This window comes from Gobius niger (assembly GCF_951799975.1).
Source record: "Gobius niger genome assembly, chromosome: 18".
NCBI classification, from domain to species: Eukaryota; Metazoa; Chordata; class Actinopteri; order Gobiiformes; family Gobiidae; genus Gobius; species Gobius niger.
The window spans coordinates 22,568,642-22,587,148 of NC_136869.1; the positions used below are offsets into that span (position 1 = coordinate 22,568,642).

The following is an 18,507-nucleotide window of genomic DNA, read 5'->3' on the forward strand; positions in this document are numbered from 1 at the left end:
CCTGTGCTAGCGAGTCGACTCTGAGGTGGTTGCGCTAACAGACAGTGATTGACAGGACAGGTACCCTACTGCTCTCTGATCGAGTTAGCTCCACTCACAATCCTTGGCTTTGTTGGTTGGTTGCTCGCACCCTCAGCGCTAAATTGCCACCATTAGTTGTGGTCTTCTAAGCCAGCGAGGCGGCTTCTTTTGTTATATGGAAGTAAATTCGAACCCACTCAAACTCTTAACGGCATTATCACAGCAGGGAAGTGCAAAGTGTGTTATTAGTTGCCTCTACGCCTGGCGCCTGTGCAACCTCTTCACACTGACCCCTGCAAACTAACTGACAAGAGGGTTCCTTTTTTTATAATCCATGGTTTGCACGGTCTCTTTAAAGATCTAGCCAGAATAGTTAGTCAAAAGGCCCCCTGGACAGCTTGGCTCCAAGTTGGCAGGCGAGTTTGCGTATGGAGGATGCGTGAATGGAGGAGTCACCTTGCCTTGTTTTGCCATGAAAGCTAACATTGGACTCTATTGTGCCAAGAATCCAGCATGTCTGTCCAACTGGCACCACCAAGGCATGCACTACTTGGCGAGAGGCCTCTCAACTATTCTGGTTCTCATCAAGGGATATCAACAGCCCATTTTGTAGTGCCACCCAGTAGTTTGTCAAACTTTGTTTTGTGCTTTCATTCATTGTCAGTGTTTGCAATACAACCTGGCAACCTCCACATCAGATACCCTGTCTCACAAGGGGCACGGAAATTAGCCAAATCCAAATCACAATTTGTATCATTTAAAATGAGCAAATCTGCAGTTGTTTTGGTATATAAAGTCATCTACAAATGACATCCAATTTGATCAACCAAGGCAGAGTCCTTTGAATCAATACAGCTGAACATTTTCGTGAGGAAACTGGACGATGTTTTGGAAGTAACCAAATATACCTGTCTTCCCACAAGATTGTAATGTGGATTGTGACACAAAATAGTGCATATCTTCAAATAACATATTAATCTCTGGGGTCTTATTATAGACAAGAGCTTCGAACCCTATAGTTTAACACTGCAAATCTAGTCATAGCCAAATATTTGTGACAAAAATGTAAATTTCAAAATTGATGAACCCTTGTGTGCACTTGAGGAAAGTTTTGGAAATAGATATAATATGAGTGTTTTTAGAAAGTCCTTGTTGACATCAGAATGCAGCCTCCCTCAGATGGATAAACAAAGTTATCAAAACAAAAAGGACATGCTATGAATATACCAATGGAAACCCCAGTCTATTAATAGACTTCTAATCAAGTTAGTCAATCTAGCATTGTGCAAACCGCCTTTATTTATTTTTACCACTGACCCATTTCCCCTTCCTCCTAACAAGCTCAAGTGGCCTCCCTTATCTGAAGGTCGCTGCGTGGCTTGAGGCCTTGGCGGCCTGTTTGCGCACTTGTACACAATCAGCAGGGACAAGACAATCCTCCAGGAAAGTCTCCCAAGGACCTGTGGACAGTTGCCAAGTGGCTCCTCTGTTCTCCTCAGCCAGCTTGACCGGGTCACCAAGCACAGAGGCTAGACTCCTCGGTGACCCCACCTCCCACAAGTACCCCCCCTCTCCCCCACACTCTTCTCCGTCCACTGGGAGCTGGAGCGAAGAGGTCACCAAGGGGAATGGATGTGTCTTTTAATTGAATAATTCCCAGAGCAGTTATTACCGCCATTGCCCCGGAGCGCACTAGCCATTCCGGAGCTATGTAGAGGAACAACATACTTCACACCGACTGGGATTTATGGTGGCGTCCCGAAGCGGTTCAAAGAAGTGTCCGTGGAGTCGAGGAATCTGTCTCAATCTGGCTCTGGCTCGTACGCGAAGCCAAATGCAATTAACAAAGAAAACGTCATTCAAATTCTGTTTCAAAGCGCAATTTTTGTGACTTATGTTAGCGATAACGTCAAAGCAATCGTGACAGTTGCACAGTGCAGTTTCATGCCACTTTTGCTTCACGATAATACAGCTAAGGTACTCTGGAGGCAGTCTTTTTTATATGTATTTCGCCGTTGAATGCTATCTTATTAGTTCAGCATGATTCATGGTAACCTCATATGAAATTAAATTACAAGTATGGAGGTCTAAAAAACAAATTAGACAACGTGAATGCTGCTGTTGTTATGAGTAATTTGCTGGTTTAAGCTGACCCCCAAAATAATTTTATTAGATTTATAAAAACGGACTCTCTAAGGAAGCTTGTTTCCCAACCGCCTCTTAGCATGCAGTGTTCTCATTTTTTCCCTCGACAAATTGCTGCTTTCACAAAAAAAAATCTCAGAGAATGGAGTTTGTCATACAGGACCAGCTTTTGACAAGCCAAAGAACAGTAAAAGTGCGTCAACCAAAGTTTGCAGATGGAGCTTTTGCTCAAAACAAGAAAATGTTATTACCTTGAAATAGGTTCAAGCCTAGTAAGTTAAGAAACCTAAAATGGCCTATAAATCTCTCTAATCAAGGCTGATATTCTTTTCGCAGTGCGCCGACTTTCCTTCCACTTCCCCTTTTACTATTATTTATCATTGCTTATGTAAACCACATGCTTTCACACTCTCTTTATCTGCACCGGTCTGTTTCCTGCCTATTGTCATGTGGCCTCACTTTCAGCACAGAACCCAAACTAGCCTTTACCTCCAGATGACCCCCATCCTCCACCCCTTTCCGCTAATATCCCTGTCTTTTCTTGCACTTTTTCTCTTCGTCTTTTGAGAGCTTATTAAACAAACTTCCATCCAAATGCCAGGGTGTCATCGGCTGTGTTGAAACTTTTGTCCTATATATAACATCAAGCGGTGACTCCTTCGGATTACTAGACTCTGCAAAGGTCTCGAGGTCAGTCGTTTAGTGGTTTATAAGTCATCAGTTTGTACTTTGGACATCTATAACCAGGCTTCGAATGGAGTGATTCCAGCGCAGATACTGATACATGCTTTCACAATAACAGCCACTGCTTTTTTCCCCACATGTGTCTAAGTGATAGTTTGTAAGTCTAAATGTATCACAGATTTAATGTAATGCATATCTATTTTGATGTGTAACGTACATTTTTGTTTGTCATAAAGTCTGTCCCTTTGCTGATCATAACAGCTAATCAGACTCTTTCCTTACTTCTTCGCTGTTACCACTAATTTCACTAATCAATATACAAAGCACATTTCCACACAGCGCCTGCACCGAACCATTTCATATTCAATACGCCCAGCTACTTGTTTGCCGAGCTTGATAAACATTCACATCCCACACTCAGGTTAGCGCAAAGTTGTCCACAGAGGCGGGCTTGTTGACAGTCTTCAAACAAGCAGCTAAGCTAAGTTATGCTAATGCCGCGCATTGTCATTAACGCTAGTATTTGCATGACAGATTCCTTTGATGGGCTCCGTTGGAAAACAAACAGAGTAGGAAGTGTGTCAGAAGGCGATAAAGGCCACACAGCTAGCATGTGACGTTAGCTAACATTTACTCTCTGATGTGTTGCTAGAGGTTTCACATGTTAAGGCGATCGAGCATTTCCAGAACAATGGTGTACAGGGTTCGGCGGAAGGCCTTTTCATTGACTTCACTCTTTGATGGAAAATGGTTTAAACGTTTGGTGTCGAAATCATTGAAAAATTTGCTTTAGCTTTCCATATATGCATTAAGTCTGAAAGATGAAGTTTATGCTTGTGAAGAATATGAATTGGAAAACATTCCAGGATTAAAGGGGTTGTACCTATTTTGAAATTTGTTGGAAAAAAGGCACCCGAAGCATGTATTATCATAAACATGGAAGTAGCGCCAATGCTAAAAACAATAAGGCTTATGCAGGCTAAAGTTGTAAACATTACTGGGGCCCTCTTAGGAGTAAATATGAATCACAACTGGTATTTTAAAACTAACACGCTCCATTTTTTTGTTTGAAATTGGGCAACACATTCCATACATTTTCTGTTCTTTGTAACACTGCAGCCCATTTTCCATTACTGAGCATATAGGAGACCTTTATTTACAGCTGAAATGGCCCGTCGCGCATAAAAGAAACATATTAAGTGCACTCTTGAAAAGGATACCATATAACGTCTATACAGTGCTCATTCAAACGGCTCTTTCCCTGCCTGTGGGGCGTCTGCGTATCCATGCCACCGTCTCGTGTTGGTGCCCCGGGGGGTAAGCTACTGCGTGTGTGTGTGTGAGGGGGGTGTATAGCATCTTGTTATAATGTAAGCACGCTGAAGTCCCGCTGTGTTACATCGCCACCTCTCGTTGAAAGGCTGGTTATTTTTACCCTTGACCGCAGTCGTATGCACCAATCAGTGTGATGACTGTGAATCTGAACCAAAACCATACCATAGACGCCATGTGGAGAGGGCTTCATATCGGCCGGCCTAACCGTATGTTATCGAGAATCCACCCGGATGTCAAGGCTGGACAAATGGTAGTCATTCTGTTGCGTAATGGCCTCCAAGATGAGAAGAAATGGTGTCTCTCTCTTCCTGCCTGTGACTGTCTTTGACAAAAAAAGACAGTGTTCCTTATCAAATAGCTTGCTTTAACATTTCAAAACCGTCCCCTCGCATTTCCTTTTTGCTTTGGGAAACTCTATCACAGAAGTTCTGCTTGTTATGCGTGTCATTTTTCCAGAAGCACATTGCGTAACAGCGTTTATAGTTCTTACGAAAATCAAGAGCAGATTTATGATTTTGAAATTGTTATGGGAAAAGGCTGCTTCTGACAAAAGTCTTTTGTTTTGTCGGCGAGAGCCTTAAGAGACACTCTTTCATCCGTTGCCAGATGCCGATTTTCTTAATTGCGCACCATTTTTTCCTGATTTAACATCTGACATCCTAAAACTTATGGTCTTGTCTAGGTTTAAGAACATTATTATCATGAAACCACGCTGGTGTCTTTTGGAAGCCTTTAATACTGCTTGCTGATGTAAAGTCATAGCAACCATTGAACAAAATCTTTGCTCCTACCATCAACTTTCAAAATGGCCACTTCCGGTCACTAAATCAACCTAATACTGATGTTGATATAATATTCCTTCCGTGCTTGCATTCCTTTTCTCTCTGAATTGAATCACATTTCTTTAGACGGGATGTTCTGCTTTCCGTCACGCAAAATATTGCATAACAGTTGCAACTTTCTGCGTCTGTTTCCATTAAGCAGTTCTTCGAAAACTTCCTAAAGGCTTGCAATAATTCTATATTCCAAGCTAGCTTACTGTATGTGTGCACATTCAGATGACTTAGCGCTGGTGGATGGTGAGCGTTTCCATAGCGAGGGGAAGAGCTAAATGTGGATTTGCCACGGGCTACGTTGTAATTAAATATACTTAGTCATCCTCATTGTGCTCCCGATAACAAGATGTGCTGTAAAAAGGGAAATGAGGAGCAGATGGGTTAGCCTACCTGCAGCTAGTATTCAGCACGGGCTATAAAACCTGCACAATTCTCTGCCAATTGGTTTGTTTTGCCACTGAAGCATTGCAATGTCTTTCAGAATGGCCTAAAGCACAAAACAATGTGTCCCATCAAATCCAACGGTGGGCGGTTACACATAACAGTGCACAGCAGTTTGAAATTTCCACAGTCACAAGGCAGCTGGATTATCTTGACTTCAAAAGCTGACGTTTCGCCCCAAATTTCAGGTCAAGGGTAAACGCTCCTGAGAGGGAAGGTGCTCTATTGTCCCATGCATCCTTCGTTTCCACTTTGGTTAATGCTGTTTGGGCCAATTCAGTAACATCATGCGTTTTTGAACAATGACCCAAATTCATATTGAAAAGTAAACAATTCCCTGAGGCCTTGTTTGCATCATGTGTTCAGTCTGACCTAAAAGAAATGCTGTTTTGGCAGATGGATAGTCTGTTAAAAAATGGTCAACACATTCAAGAAGAAGCTGCGGGCCATTCTTTCTTTAAAAAAAAACATCACAACATTTCTTTGTGCCCAGATGAAAGTTCACATGTTCAAAGATCAAACTAGCCCCAAAATCTGATATTTGAAATAAATTAGTTTTGCCCGCAGTGGCTCCCCTTAAAATTGAATTACAAAAACATTTGGGTCATAGCTGACGACACCGACTGGCTCCTTCTAAAAAGCCAAGAAGTCAAACGCAATGGTTCGTCCATTGTCTCCCGCTGACACGTTCTTGCGCAATAATCGCGTTATTGTGACCTATTTGTCACGCTTTATTCCTTTAATGAGGGAGGAAGGTCAGAGCGCGTTGACAGGGTGACTGCATGTACGCTGCGCAGATGTGCTTCACGCCTGGAGGGGTGTCCCATGCAGTCGCCGACGGGGGAGAAAGAGCCAGTCAGCTGATCATACTTAGCATCAGCGGAGTAATAAGGTCAGTGGGTCCTGCATGGGGAGGTCCTGGTAACAGTGGCGGCTATTGTGGCCACTTTGATTTCGGGCCTCCTGTTTGTAGCTGCCACCCCTGATGCAGGGAGAAGTGGCTCAGTGCGAAGAACAAGAATATTTACAAGAATGGAAATGACAATGGCGAAGGCGATCCAAGACAAACGTGGAAATGTTGGTCATTGTGAGGCGTCAGAGGAGACGATGAGCTCTTGGGCTTTCATCTCTCCATACCTGAAGGACATTGTGAGGCTTCAGAGGAGGCGATGAGCTCTTGGGCTTTCATCTCTCCATACCTGAAGGATACAGAAGAAATGAGAGAGTAATGAATGAGGGTTTGGAGGGCCAGATGGTGAAAAGAGCCTGTATGAGGTGTGATCCTGCTTCCGCATCTGATCGTTCTTTCATTTTCTTAATAATCCTTTCATCAGTCTTGCTACCAATCGATCCGACCACCACCAATCACTTAATCATACATCGAGTATTTGTTGTGCCACTTTGAAAGAGCAAGTACAAGAAAACATAGACCTCGAACTCCTTCCCACTTTCTGCAGCGTACAGTAACAGTGCCTTTAGTTGTGGTCTCTTTGATTCCCTGGCTTGTTTTTGAGCCCTCCTCCTGAAGCAGTCAGAAGCCACTCTCTGTGCTAAATGGAAAGGATTCCCCCGCGGGCCAGAAATCTCCCTTCGTCGGAGCATGCTCATATTTCTGAATAAAGGATTATTGTGCACGCCGCAGAAGGAGGGGGTGCAATAATTGAGTCTAAATAGCCAAATTCATTAATTTGATTGTTGGCGACAGCACATCTCTCGACAGTGTAATTAGGACAGCTAATGGATGGAGGCGCGCGGAATCCATCAATGCTAATGATAATTGCTGTTTAGCAAAGTGAATATGCTTAAGCAACGTGTTGTAAAATCATAAACGCAAGATCTAAAAATATGGAAGTGCACTGAGTAGCAAGCATAAAAGGCCTGTTGGATGTTGCTGTGGTGAGTGGGGTGGATCTTTATCTTCTGGCTATCTGCACCGCGGCGGCGGCGGCAGCAATCAAGTCTGGCAATAATGTTTGGATTACAAGCTCTGCGTCTTGTTAAAAGAGAAGAGACGAAAATGTTGGCGCTGAATACTTTCAAACGACTTGTACCGAGCCGCGAAGCCGTCTCAAAATCTTGTGTCAGAAAGTAGGTCAGGAGTACGTAGCTGGGGGATTAGCCTAATTAGCATAGAAAACTCACGCAGACAGTGGAGGAACATGCAAAACTCCACAGTCACAACCAAGCATCAAACCCAGCTAGCTTACAAGAACACTTTGAGACCTGAACAACATCATTCACCACAAAGAGAAAGAAAATATTAACCAATTAGCCAAACACCGTCACTGGTAGGCCTCTATTTTGGCTAGCAACTCATTCACATTAGCCACTTCGCTAACTGAAAAGAGCAATAGACTACCATTAAGATTTTATAATAGTAGTAAACAGAAGGAAACTACAGTATGTTAGATCTATTGGCTATTAGCTACCCAGCAGCTAGCGGAGTTGTTTCAGTATTTTTTAGTTTGATTATCTTTTTGCTACAGTTTATGGACAATGTTTGCTAGTTCCCCACAATTGGCTAACACTTGACAAAAATAAGCCACCAGTAAACAAAAAACGTGAAAGTAAAGCCCAGGTTGGTCGTTGTGGCTATGGCTAAACCCGTCCATGTTAAAGCTAATTGCTAGCGAAGTTAATACGCTAAAACAACATGAGGTAAAGTGAAAAAAACGCCGATCCAAAAATAAGCCGGTCACACCCACAGCGGCCCCTTCAGATGGCGCAGCTGTGTCGAGCGGAGGGCGGCCGAGGGCTTTTTTATCTTCCATCTATCTGCGCTCGCTGTGGTCGCCGCAATCAAGCAACCACTTCAGAGGCTATCCGCTCTGATTGGCTCTGCTCGGTCCCGCTGGGTGGGTTAGCCATGTTCCTAGGCCTCCCAATAACGTCGTGCGGGGTTCAAATTGGAAACACATCAGTGCAGAAGAAACGCTATTTTACACTCTATGGCCAAGAGGCTGTTTTTTTTTGTTTTTTTTTGTAAGAAAGCTGCTCGCCTTCAATGAAATTCCTAATGTCGGCGACTCAATTAGTAGCGCTGCTTTATTTTTGAGGCGATGTGGTTGGTACATCTGTTTTTGCCGTTTACGCTCAGTTGTGTTTTCTCATAATCAAAAGGCACAAATGCATTAGCCCGACTGCTCTGAAGATTAAAAATCTACTTTGGGTAGATCTAGCATGTCGTCTATTTTTCCTTGATTGTGACTGAACAGAACAAGCCGACTAAACATTTGAAACACATGTACAGATCGTGGTTCGAGTTCAGGCTCCAACAATTTGCCCATCGTCTTCACCCCCTTTTCGTCATTTCACTGCATCAAAAGGCACTTGCCCCCATTTAACTTCTAATTTGCGGGCCATGCCTATTTTTAACCGCACTCCAGCGTTCTGTACCTGGGGCGTCGGTCGGACCGCGACTGAAAGCGGCGCGTTTTATGCCAGCTGGGATTGTCCCGCCTCCAGGCTCCTGAAAAGTAAGTCAGCTTGTCTGGGGCCCCTTGTACAGGTCTTAACGATGTTTTGCCAGTGCCTCGGGTGACAGTTTGTTAGCCCGGACTTGTTAACAGGCCGCTTGCATGGCTCTCTCGGACTTCTCCTTGACAGCTGACAACAAGAACCCCCTTTTTTTCCCTGCTCCTTATTGAGTCTCCTGGGGGTTGCGGTCTCTTGCCTGTTGTTTAAGCCCTCCTTTTTTTCTTTTACCGACTTGCGAGATGTTTTGACGTGTTGTAAGTGACATGTTTTGGTGGGGTTTTAAGGGAGTTGTACCTTGTCAGCTATGGGCGCTAGTGGAAAAGGCAAAGCGGAGAGCTGTAGTAGTGAGCTTTTTGTTCTGCAGCCTCTGTGAAAGGCTTTAAAGTTTGAATATTATGCATCAATGACTTTCTCAGAGTCCTCTGTATGTTGTTTTCGTGTTATTCCTTGGTCAAAACCTTGCCTGGAGTAACATGTTTTTGTTTTGTTTTCTAATATACACCCATTTGCTCAAGTTTTTACTTCCCCCACAGGCAAAATACAATGAAATCACCAATTAACACCAGGTTAACTTGCACTTGAATCGCCTTCATTTTGGGCATCTCAATGTTGCCAAGAATGTGCTGACTATTTACTTGTAAAATAAAAAGGGAAAATCCTCACACTAAGGCATACTGTGAGGACTTTAAATTGGTTCATTTCCACAGTTGCCAGTAAAGAACACATACGGTAATTGAAGTTTTTTTTAAGAGAATAGCGAACCAGGTGGGCTCCTGGGTGCTCCTGTTTCCGAATGCCTCCCAAAACATCATAGGCTAATGTTTCCGTTACCCACTGCTCCTGACAGGTTGCCCCCCCCCCCCCCCCCCCACAGCAGTGAAAGGAGTGGGTAACTTTCTCTAGAAGGAACTATAAAGGCATCTGAAATGATCCAACAAAGGCTTTTACCTAACACAATATCTCTCATTCAACCAATCTTTCCTGACTTCCCCCGTCTGTCACTGCGTTACCCACTGGTGATTGCTTCAGTACGGGGGCCATATCAAGCAGACATTAGACAGACGATTTCCATGGCTAAGCTCCAGGCGATTGAACCGTAGTATTGTTAGCTTTGTCGCCTTCTCTCCGGCTTTCGCGGCGAGGGCTAATGTTCTCGTTTGACACTGGCCGATTGCTTTTTTTTTCTTTTTTCTTTTCCTTACTCTCCGCGTGCCTGAAGAAATAAGGCCGGCTAATACATTCGAGTCGGTGAAGCGAAGGTCGCGCGGAATTACATTACAACTCAAACTAACCCCCCTTTAGCGCCGCGCTCCCCCATCTTTTTTTCCTTTTTCTTTTTTTTTTTTTTTTGCTCGCTTCGCTTTAATTTCCCCGTTGGATTGGCAAACCGTTGTGACCATTAGCGCGGCGGTGGGCAGTTTGAGAGGATGTATGTGTCCGACGCAGACCAGACAGATAGATGGGTGGATAGAATTGTCAGGAGGACGCGGTGGAACAAAGCGCTACGACAACAGATCCAAGTCCCTTAAGTAAAAGTTTAATTTGGTGGGGCAGACTATGCGACTGTGACACCGTTTGGGGTTTTTTGGAATTGGGTCATGTTGATGTGCTGGCATAGAGACGGAGACAAAAGCTTTTAACAAAGTACAGTTCATTTGGTGAATTTCGTTTCAGGATGGAAAAAAAAGTAATTTTTGTTGAGCTTCAGTTGATGCTATGGGCGCTGATTAGCAATCAACTGCCATTCAAAATCCAGTGAAGTACATATCACTTTGTACTCAGGATCAGCGCTCCACCAACTAACCAGTTAATTAAAACATAGTAAGTCAATGAAATGCAAAAACAACTCTGTTTCAGTAACCTTCTGCAATGTCATGATGGCAGAGTGTGACCACTTCTCAATGGGGTCACGCTTTCTCAATGTGAGCCTCATGAATCCTGGCATTGCCATCAGGGAAGAAGAAGAACCTGGTTATTCAGGATGTTCAGGTTGTCAGCTGATCTCATAGAAGAGACCTGACCAATTGAGGTGAATCCTCGGTCTACCTGGAACCCCAGATCATACTGCTTATTTGAATCCAGGCGACTTTTGGCCAGGCAGTGTATTAAGAAGACTGGCTGTGATGGAAAGGCTGAACTTTTGCAAGCTCCTGTAGGTTCTTCAAGTCATGACAAGATAGACATGCGTTGGCAAACTATTTAGTCGCAATGCGTTGATTTAGATCAATATAGAATTGTCCAACAAACAGTATAACCTATTGACAAGCACTGATTGGTACAACATGATCAAAATGTGTTTGACATGACTAAAATACCTCTAAAAAGTACTACACCACTTCTTTAACTTCTAATGCCCATTGCAGACTAAACAATTGTGGCATTACTTTAACTGCTTCACTGCATTAAGTCTATAGGTGTCCACATTTACCGCAGTAAACAACATGAAATCTTCCCCAAAGCACCTCTCACTCCGCCCTCCCCGCTCTTAAGAACCTCGACGGATCGCAAAGTGTGCAAACCCAGTGGTGTAGAACCTTCGGAGCGCTCTGCCTAGTCATTTAGATACAAACACTATCCATTTCTTTTCCTTTAAAAAAAAAAAAAAACTTCCCCCTCCTGCACACGGAATACTGAGTGGACCCCCGGCGTGCCTTCTCCTCTCCATCCGTAGCCGACCACCCGCCGCGAGGCCTTTACCGGGGCAATCGGAGCTGATGATGATGCTCCGTAGCAGAAAGCAGAAAACACAATAAACCTTTTTCTTAAAAGAGACGGCTGCTTGAAAGAGTAGCTTCAGTGGGGTTGTTATTTGGATGGTAAATGGAAGTGGCTGGGAGAGGCGAGGGAGACCAGTGTTCGGGCACATGCAGAAGCAATAACAGGTCAAAGGGATGTGTTGTTTGAGGAAGTGGATGCGCCTCTATGGCTGAGGGATACAACAATGGATTGGAACTGCACTGACAAAACACCTTTGCATGATTTGATGAGTTTTTGGATTGTATGTGGGAAGATTAATGCATTTTGGGTGAACCGATATTGGTCAATTTTTGGGTTCCGCAGCTTATTTTCCTTAACTGATTAGCAGTCACTGGCAACGTGTTAAAAACGTTATCTCAGATGTGAATACTGACCAGGAGGAAACGTCCGTGTTCATGAAAGTAGACTCTTTTTTTTTTGTCTCAGAGCTATTGGCTAGTGTTGAATTAAAAACGTTATTATTAAATGAGATGTCAATTTCAGACAGACCGTTCACATTTGTATTTTGCGTTGGCCAATGGCTTCAAGACAAAACGCTTCTGGAAACGTTTAGAGCAAATATTAATGGGAATGTTCACTGTGAACGTGTGGACTGAACTAGGCCACATCAGTACTAAATCAGATCTAAATGAGGACTGACTGTGTTCCAGATCAGATGTCTAAACCAGAGTTTTATAGGCTAGTGCTATCACAATCTGGTTTGCCTAACTGGGCGATTATGCATGTCCGGGCTCTGCAAACAATGAATAGAACAGAATCTATGTGGATGACTTGTGGAAGGTTTATGACTTGTTTCAATTCATTGCTATTCGAAGTGAACTTATAGCCAATGGAGTAAGAAAATTGCATGGAAGTTTACAAAGATGATCTCATAACCACGTTTATAGGTGACATATTAGTCTCAACTATACTTAAAACAGGATTCAAATTCTGCACTGAAATCCTTTTAATCCTTAGTTTTCGTTGTGCGATAACTTACTATTTTTGCGATTTATGGCAATGCTATACATACGTGTAAAGGAAAAGGTGTTGAAATGTTATAGCTGCAAATATAATATAAACAGCATAGTGCCCCATACTGCACACTGCAATCGAAACATCAGGGACCAGATAACATTGCATTGACTCTGCTTTTCTCACCCAGCCCTTGCTTCTCGCTGGCAGTGCTGCTTCTCTTCTCTCCCCGTTGTCAGTGATGCATCTCCACATCAATTTTTTAAGGCGTCTGCCGGTGCTCTCGCTTTTGGCACTGGCGCACGGGAGAGAGGCGGCAGAGAAGCAAAGCCGAGGTGAATCATAGGTCTGCTGATGGAACAAAGCAAGCCACCGCGGAGATTGATGCTCTCTGTAGTGAACTGGGGAGAGGAGCGCGGATAGCATTGATTGAACAAATAGAAACTTTCTGAAGGGGTTAAGAAATGTCTAAATTGCCATGTGAATAATTTTTCAATTCCTTTTCAGAAGCTGCCGTGTTGGGGGAAAATAGCTTTCTAAAAAAATCCAGTTTCTTGGATGCGTATTCACACAGCAAAGAGAATATCTAGACTTACAATATATATATTTTTTTTCTAGATTTAAATACATTATATATATGTATCCAACAATAGCTGGTTTGTGCTTAAACGGAGGGAGAAAAAACAAGTCAGGACTACCTTGGAAATAATCGAGACCTTTTATGTAACGAACTAAAAAAGAAAAACAAATTCAGTCGCAGATGCTCCTTTTTTTTGTTTTGCAGCCGTGACCAAACTTAACAAGGCAGTGACATTGTATGACCAGAAAGTCGATCCGCGCTTTCAACCCAATAACACCCGCTAACAGTCCTAGAGCAGGGGAGCCGTTACGTTGTAAACTTGGTGCAAAGCCGGTATCTGCTGCTGATAAAGCGGTCCAGACAATGCGGTTCTTGTGTAAGCCGAGCGGGGATGTTGCTACAGCTGGTGGAGGAGCAGAAACCCAAGCTGGAATCGCAGCAATAAGAAAGAAATAGAGGCCAAAGAGCGTGGACCAAGGTTTAACTGTCGTAGTAGCGCGGCCTGTACACTTTGTCCTCCTTTGTAACTAGAAACAGGTGACGAGACAAGGGTGGGATTTGTCTTCGGTAGAGTTTGCACTTAAATGCTCAGCGGCATTAACTAGTATTTCTTCTTCTTCGTGTGTTGTTGATTGGGACATAATTCATCTTCAGCAAGTTGGCATTACTACTCTAGCAGAACTTGGCCACATTTCTTTGAGAGTTCAGTTCATTCCTTGTTCATTCATTTAGTTCCTTACGAATCCGTCGTATTTGGTCAACCCTAACAATATAAAGCCATCTCTATCAGTTCCACCATATTAAGTTTTTGTGCACGCCATATAATTCAGTTGCCAGAAGACTTTTTATATTTGTGTTAGACCTGATTGTTGCGAATCATTTGTAAGCATTTTAGGCAAACTTATTATGCTTTAAGATGTGGATGTAGTTTGTGCAGCAGACCTTGTGTTTGTAGTAATCCCTGTTATGAAAAAGGTGGGAGGGCTGAGCAGTTAGTAGCTTTGTGAGTTCAGTACAGGGCTTGTTTAAAATGATTTACATTATCCAAAGTGGTGACAGGAGGCATTTGTCACATGACTTAAAAAAAACAATATGCTAATAGTTCTAACAAGGTTATGCACTAATCATTTCCACCAAAACTATAAAGATTCCAAGACAGAAGAGGAAACATAAGTTGAGAAATTGACAAAGTCTTCAGATGAAGGATGGACAAGAAAGACTAAAATGTATAAAGGAGTCTTTCTTCTTCCTGTTATTTTGACTGAAATGCACCGTAACACCCTGCAGCATTATTCTTCTGTACGAGCCACTGATACATTATTGCTATTTCTCCAAGCCTCGCCTCCCGGTTCTGAAAAAAGAGGCCGACAAAAGGGAAGCAACTTGATTTGAGTTGGCAGCTCTGTATCACCTCCGATCACTCCATCCAAGCGGCAAGACAAGTGAAGCCATCCATCCACCGCACCACCCCGGGGGGAGCCAATTTCCACCTCCGCCACTGCGCGCGTTTCCTCACTCCTCCCGATCACTCTCGCTCAGCACTCTCGCCATAACATTTCACGTAACGGCCAAGTGACAGGCCACCCCCTACTCTTTCACCTCCCGTTAGCCCATTTCTGCCCGGCGAAATATGCTTCCGAGGACTTACGGCAGCCGGGGGGAAAACATGACAGTTGAAAAATGTGCTTGCGGTTACATGTCCGGCCACACCTGAGGGTTTGAGGACAAGCCGAGTGGTCGTTATTCACGGGTTTTGCTGTCAAATCCGACGCATTAGTGAGTATAAGATCACCGAGGGGGCCCGGTGTTTTTACAGCAATTTGGGGAATCAGGCTAAAGTATGAAAATAGGCGGCTGCGGATGGAAAATCATTTCTCAGGAATGAATGTGCCCACAGACTTTTCATAGTATAGAAATGTATGGAGCAGACACGGTAATTGCAATACTAGAATTTAAAAATATGTTTTGGGTTGGTTTTCTGATGACTTCAATATAGTCACAAGTCATATATCTGTCAGTTGTGTAGATTTCAGAGGTAAATAAACAATATGTAGCCAAGTAAATACTCCAGTAAGAGTAAAAGTATTTGGTTCGAACAGTTTGAGCGCAGTAGCGAGGTATTCCGATGGAAAAAGAGTAAAAATGTGAAATTACGATCAACAAAGCATGAAGATAAAAGAAAGGAAAACCCAGAATTTAATGTCAACATGAAGCTTTTGCCGCTACAGATTTATTCAACTTTCATTCAAGTAAGAGTTTGAATTCGTGCAAATTCTCAGTCATTTAGAAGTTAAAAGTAAATTGTAGGTTTACATTTCCTTCAAAACGCTTGTATCAGGGTAAATGTAACCTCTGAGAAAAATCAACTTGTTCCAAAGTTGTTGTGATGCTATTGATTAGACTTCAGCCATGTCACTGACTTTGCAATTCTAACCAAGCACAAGCTGTCCTTGGTCCAAACAGTTCACTCACATGGCCCCCTTCGACAGTCGCAAGAGAGCTGCCACGACTGATGACACGAAACTGTTCCTTGCTTCAAAGAGGCATTCTTTCAAAGCTCGCACTCTCCAATAATCAAAAGTTAGAAGAAGACTTACTTCTTAAACTAACCTTGGTATTTTTCTATTCCAATACACCTTGAGCTTTCATTCGGAGGGTTGTCAGAGTCTGGGTGAGGAAGGATTGGATTAGTGGCTTTTGGAACTTATAAACCTGGCATGAGCTGGTGTTTTAGGCAATTAAGTAGCGGTAGCTGGAGAAAAAAAAGGCTCAACTCAAGCTCATTTAAACCCGACTCTTAACACCGCCACGCACACACGATACCTCCAGGCTATTTAGACCACCCTCGACGCACGGTCACGCTCATTCCTTCTCCAGCGGCTTAAATTTCGCATGCCAGATTGCGCCCATTGGCTCCCATTCTCCGCACGGGACTCCCTAAAACTGTTTTCCCTCATTCCATGCTCAAATGATTCAATTACACCTCGCCTCAATAGCCGTGGGTCTGAAATTCCAATTCTGCTCGAGTGCGAGTCTACAGTATTTAAAAGCATTAGCACCTGCTCGTCCTACGCGCCACCCAAGCACCATCCTAAGGCCCCGACGAAATCACATTCACCGTTAGCGAGGTTGCAACTACAAGAGGTGAGCGGCACCTCTGTGAGATTAGGGAGGTGGGAAAAAACGTTGCGTAACGCGGCTGCGGGGAATATGGAAGATATTGTTACAGAGTGAGAGGCAGGTCGATATTTTTTAATGAAAGTAAAGCTCAGCCCACCTGTTCATCGAGTTTTAACCTGAGACCTCATTAGAACCGTGCTTTATTTCGCCGCATTAGCCGCACAATATGTTCGGTTGCACTCTGCTCCCAAACAACCGCGTCGGAGTCCACCCACGATGAGCACCGCGCGATTCAGATGCAGCAAAAAATGATTTACAATGGTAATGTTTTTCTTTTATTGCTTTCTCTGAGCTTGAGAATGTTCAACTGAGCTATGTAAGAATTGTTGTGGCTTTGGATAAATAAAAGGATGGTGGTCTAGTGACTTTTGGACTTTGCACAATCACTACATTTTTGTAATAAAAATGTGTTGTGTGGTTGGAGTTCTATCGTGAGGCTAGCTCGGCAGAAATAAGAGACATTCTATCTGATGTTTCGCCAAAAACCATGTGGCTTCTTCAAGGCTGGGTTAGCCCTACAAGGTGCACATGGTGGGCTGTGACACATGACTGCGCATGGTGTTTGAAATTCCTGATGACCATTGTGAAACTCAGCTGCTCAAATAAAAGGAGTGAATGAATTTGTTAATTTCAACAGTTACAAAGTAATCTCGAAATTCTAACCTCATCAAGCAAAACCATAGCGATATAAAACATTCAGGTAGATATATCATTTCATCAATCGAACCAGCTGTATTTCCTTGACTGATATTTCTGTACATAGCACCATTCTAGTGTACAGCTTCTTTTAGTAACTTAAAGCAGTACTAACTAACTCATGCCCCTAGAGGCCCTAAGCACCACTGCAGGTGTTATAGCATATTGCATTTTTTACTCATAAATAATCCTTGAGCGCAAATACCACGTTGACAGAAAAGACAAAGGGAGAGAGGGATATTGTACATCCAATTACACAATGGAGATCTTTTTTTTTTTCAATCAAACTTGGCTGTAAATACTGTTTAAGTGGCGCTAGCCCGGAGGTAGCTTTGCCCGTTAGCCTGTTAGCTTGTTCTCCGTGATTCTATTAGTGTGTATTGGTGACTCTAACCCGTTGGTAGCAAAGTTGCATTTGTGGTTTTCTGGCCAGAGACACCAAGGGGAGATGAAAGGCCCCCCAATTATCCCATTAACACTTGTTTTACCCCCAGAGGGACTATGGAAAGGATTTATCAAGATAAACAAGTTACCTTTTCTTTTTTAAACTTCGTGATTTTAAAATTTACCCAAAAGCGTAAAACATCAAGTGTTGTCATACTTTTGTGACAATTCTCACTGATCTTCTTGCTTAAATGCCCAATATGCTACTGCCCTGGATTTCCTTCATTCTGCCTAGCTTTCCATGTGTTTCAGACTTTTGACCCATTCATAGCGATGCAATGTTCCATATCAAAGTAAAAATGCTCTCACATACTTTGAAAACATCTTGGCAAGTTCTCAAGTACAAACTTCGACACAGTCACCAAGCATGTCTAAGTGATCTCGTCTTGTGTTCTTGCGTTCCAGGTATGATTACGTGGAAGTCCGAGACGGCGTGGATGAGAGCGGTCAGCTGGTGGGCAAGTATTGTGGAAAAATCGCGCCGTCGCCCGTGGTGTCGTCAGGAAACCAGCTCTTCATCAAGTTTGTGTCGGACTACGAAACGCATGGAGCCGGTTTCTCCATACGATACGAGGTCTTCAAGACGGGTGAGTGTTTACAGTCTTAAAGAAATGTGTGTAATATTAATTATTCGGGCTTGGTAGTTTGATGGTTGAAGAAAATCCTGTCACTCAGCTTTGTGTTATTTCAGTAACAGCAGCTTTACATTTTAAAACCTCCATCGGTTTAACATCACACCCAACTGTAAACTCAATGCAGTCTGACAACGCAATCCCGAGTTCTAGAAACCCTTCAGCTCCATCTCAGATTGTGACATCAAAATTGTACAACATGCACCTAACTTATTCCAAGCTAAAGCAGTTACTTTTTTCCCTTGCTCTTCCATTCTCAAATATAAACACATTAGCGAAACCACAGGGTGAGCGTTTGAAAGCACTTTCCATTCCAAGTTGGCGC

At 43.2% G+C, this 18,507-nt stretch overlaps 1 protein-coding gene across 2 annotated transcripts in view; it reads left to right on the forward strand.

Annotated features, from left to right (window-relative positions):
- Positions 1–18,507, forward strand: part of nrp1a (neuropilin 1a) — a 117,638-nt gene that overhangs the window by 16,047 nt on the left and 83,084 nt on the right. For both annotated transcript variants that reach the window (XM_079575918.1, XM_079575919.1), the window contains exon 3: positions 17,956–18,137. In XM_079575918.1, coding sequence (XP_079432044.1) covers positions 17,956–18,137 — 182 coding nt within the window. The remainder of the gene's footprint in view (positions 1–17,955; positions 18,138–18,507) is intronic.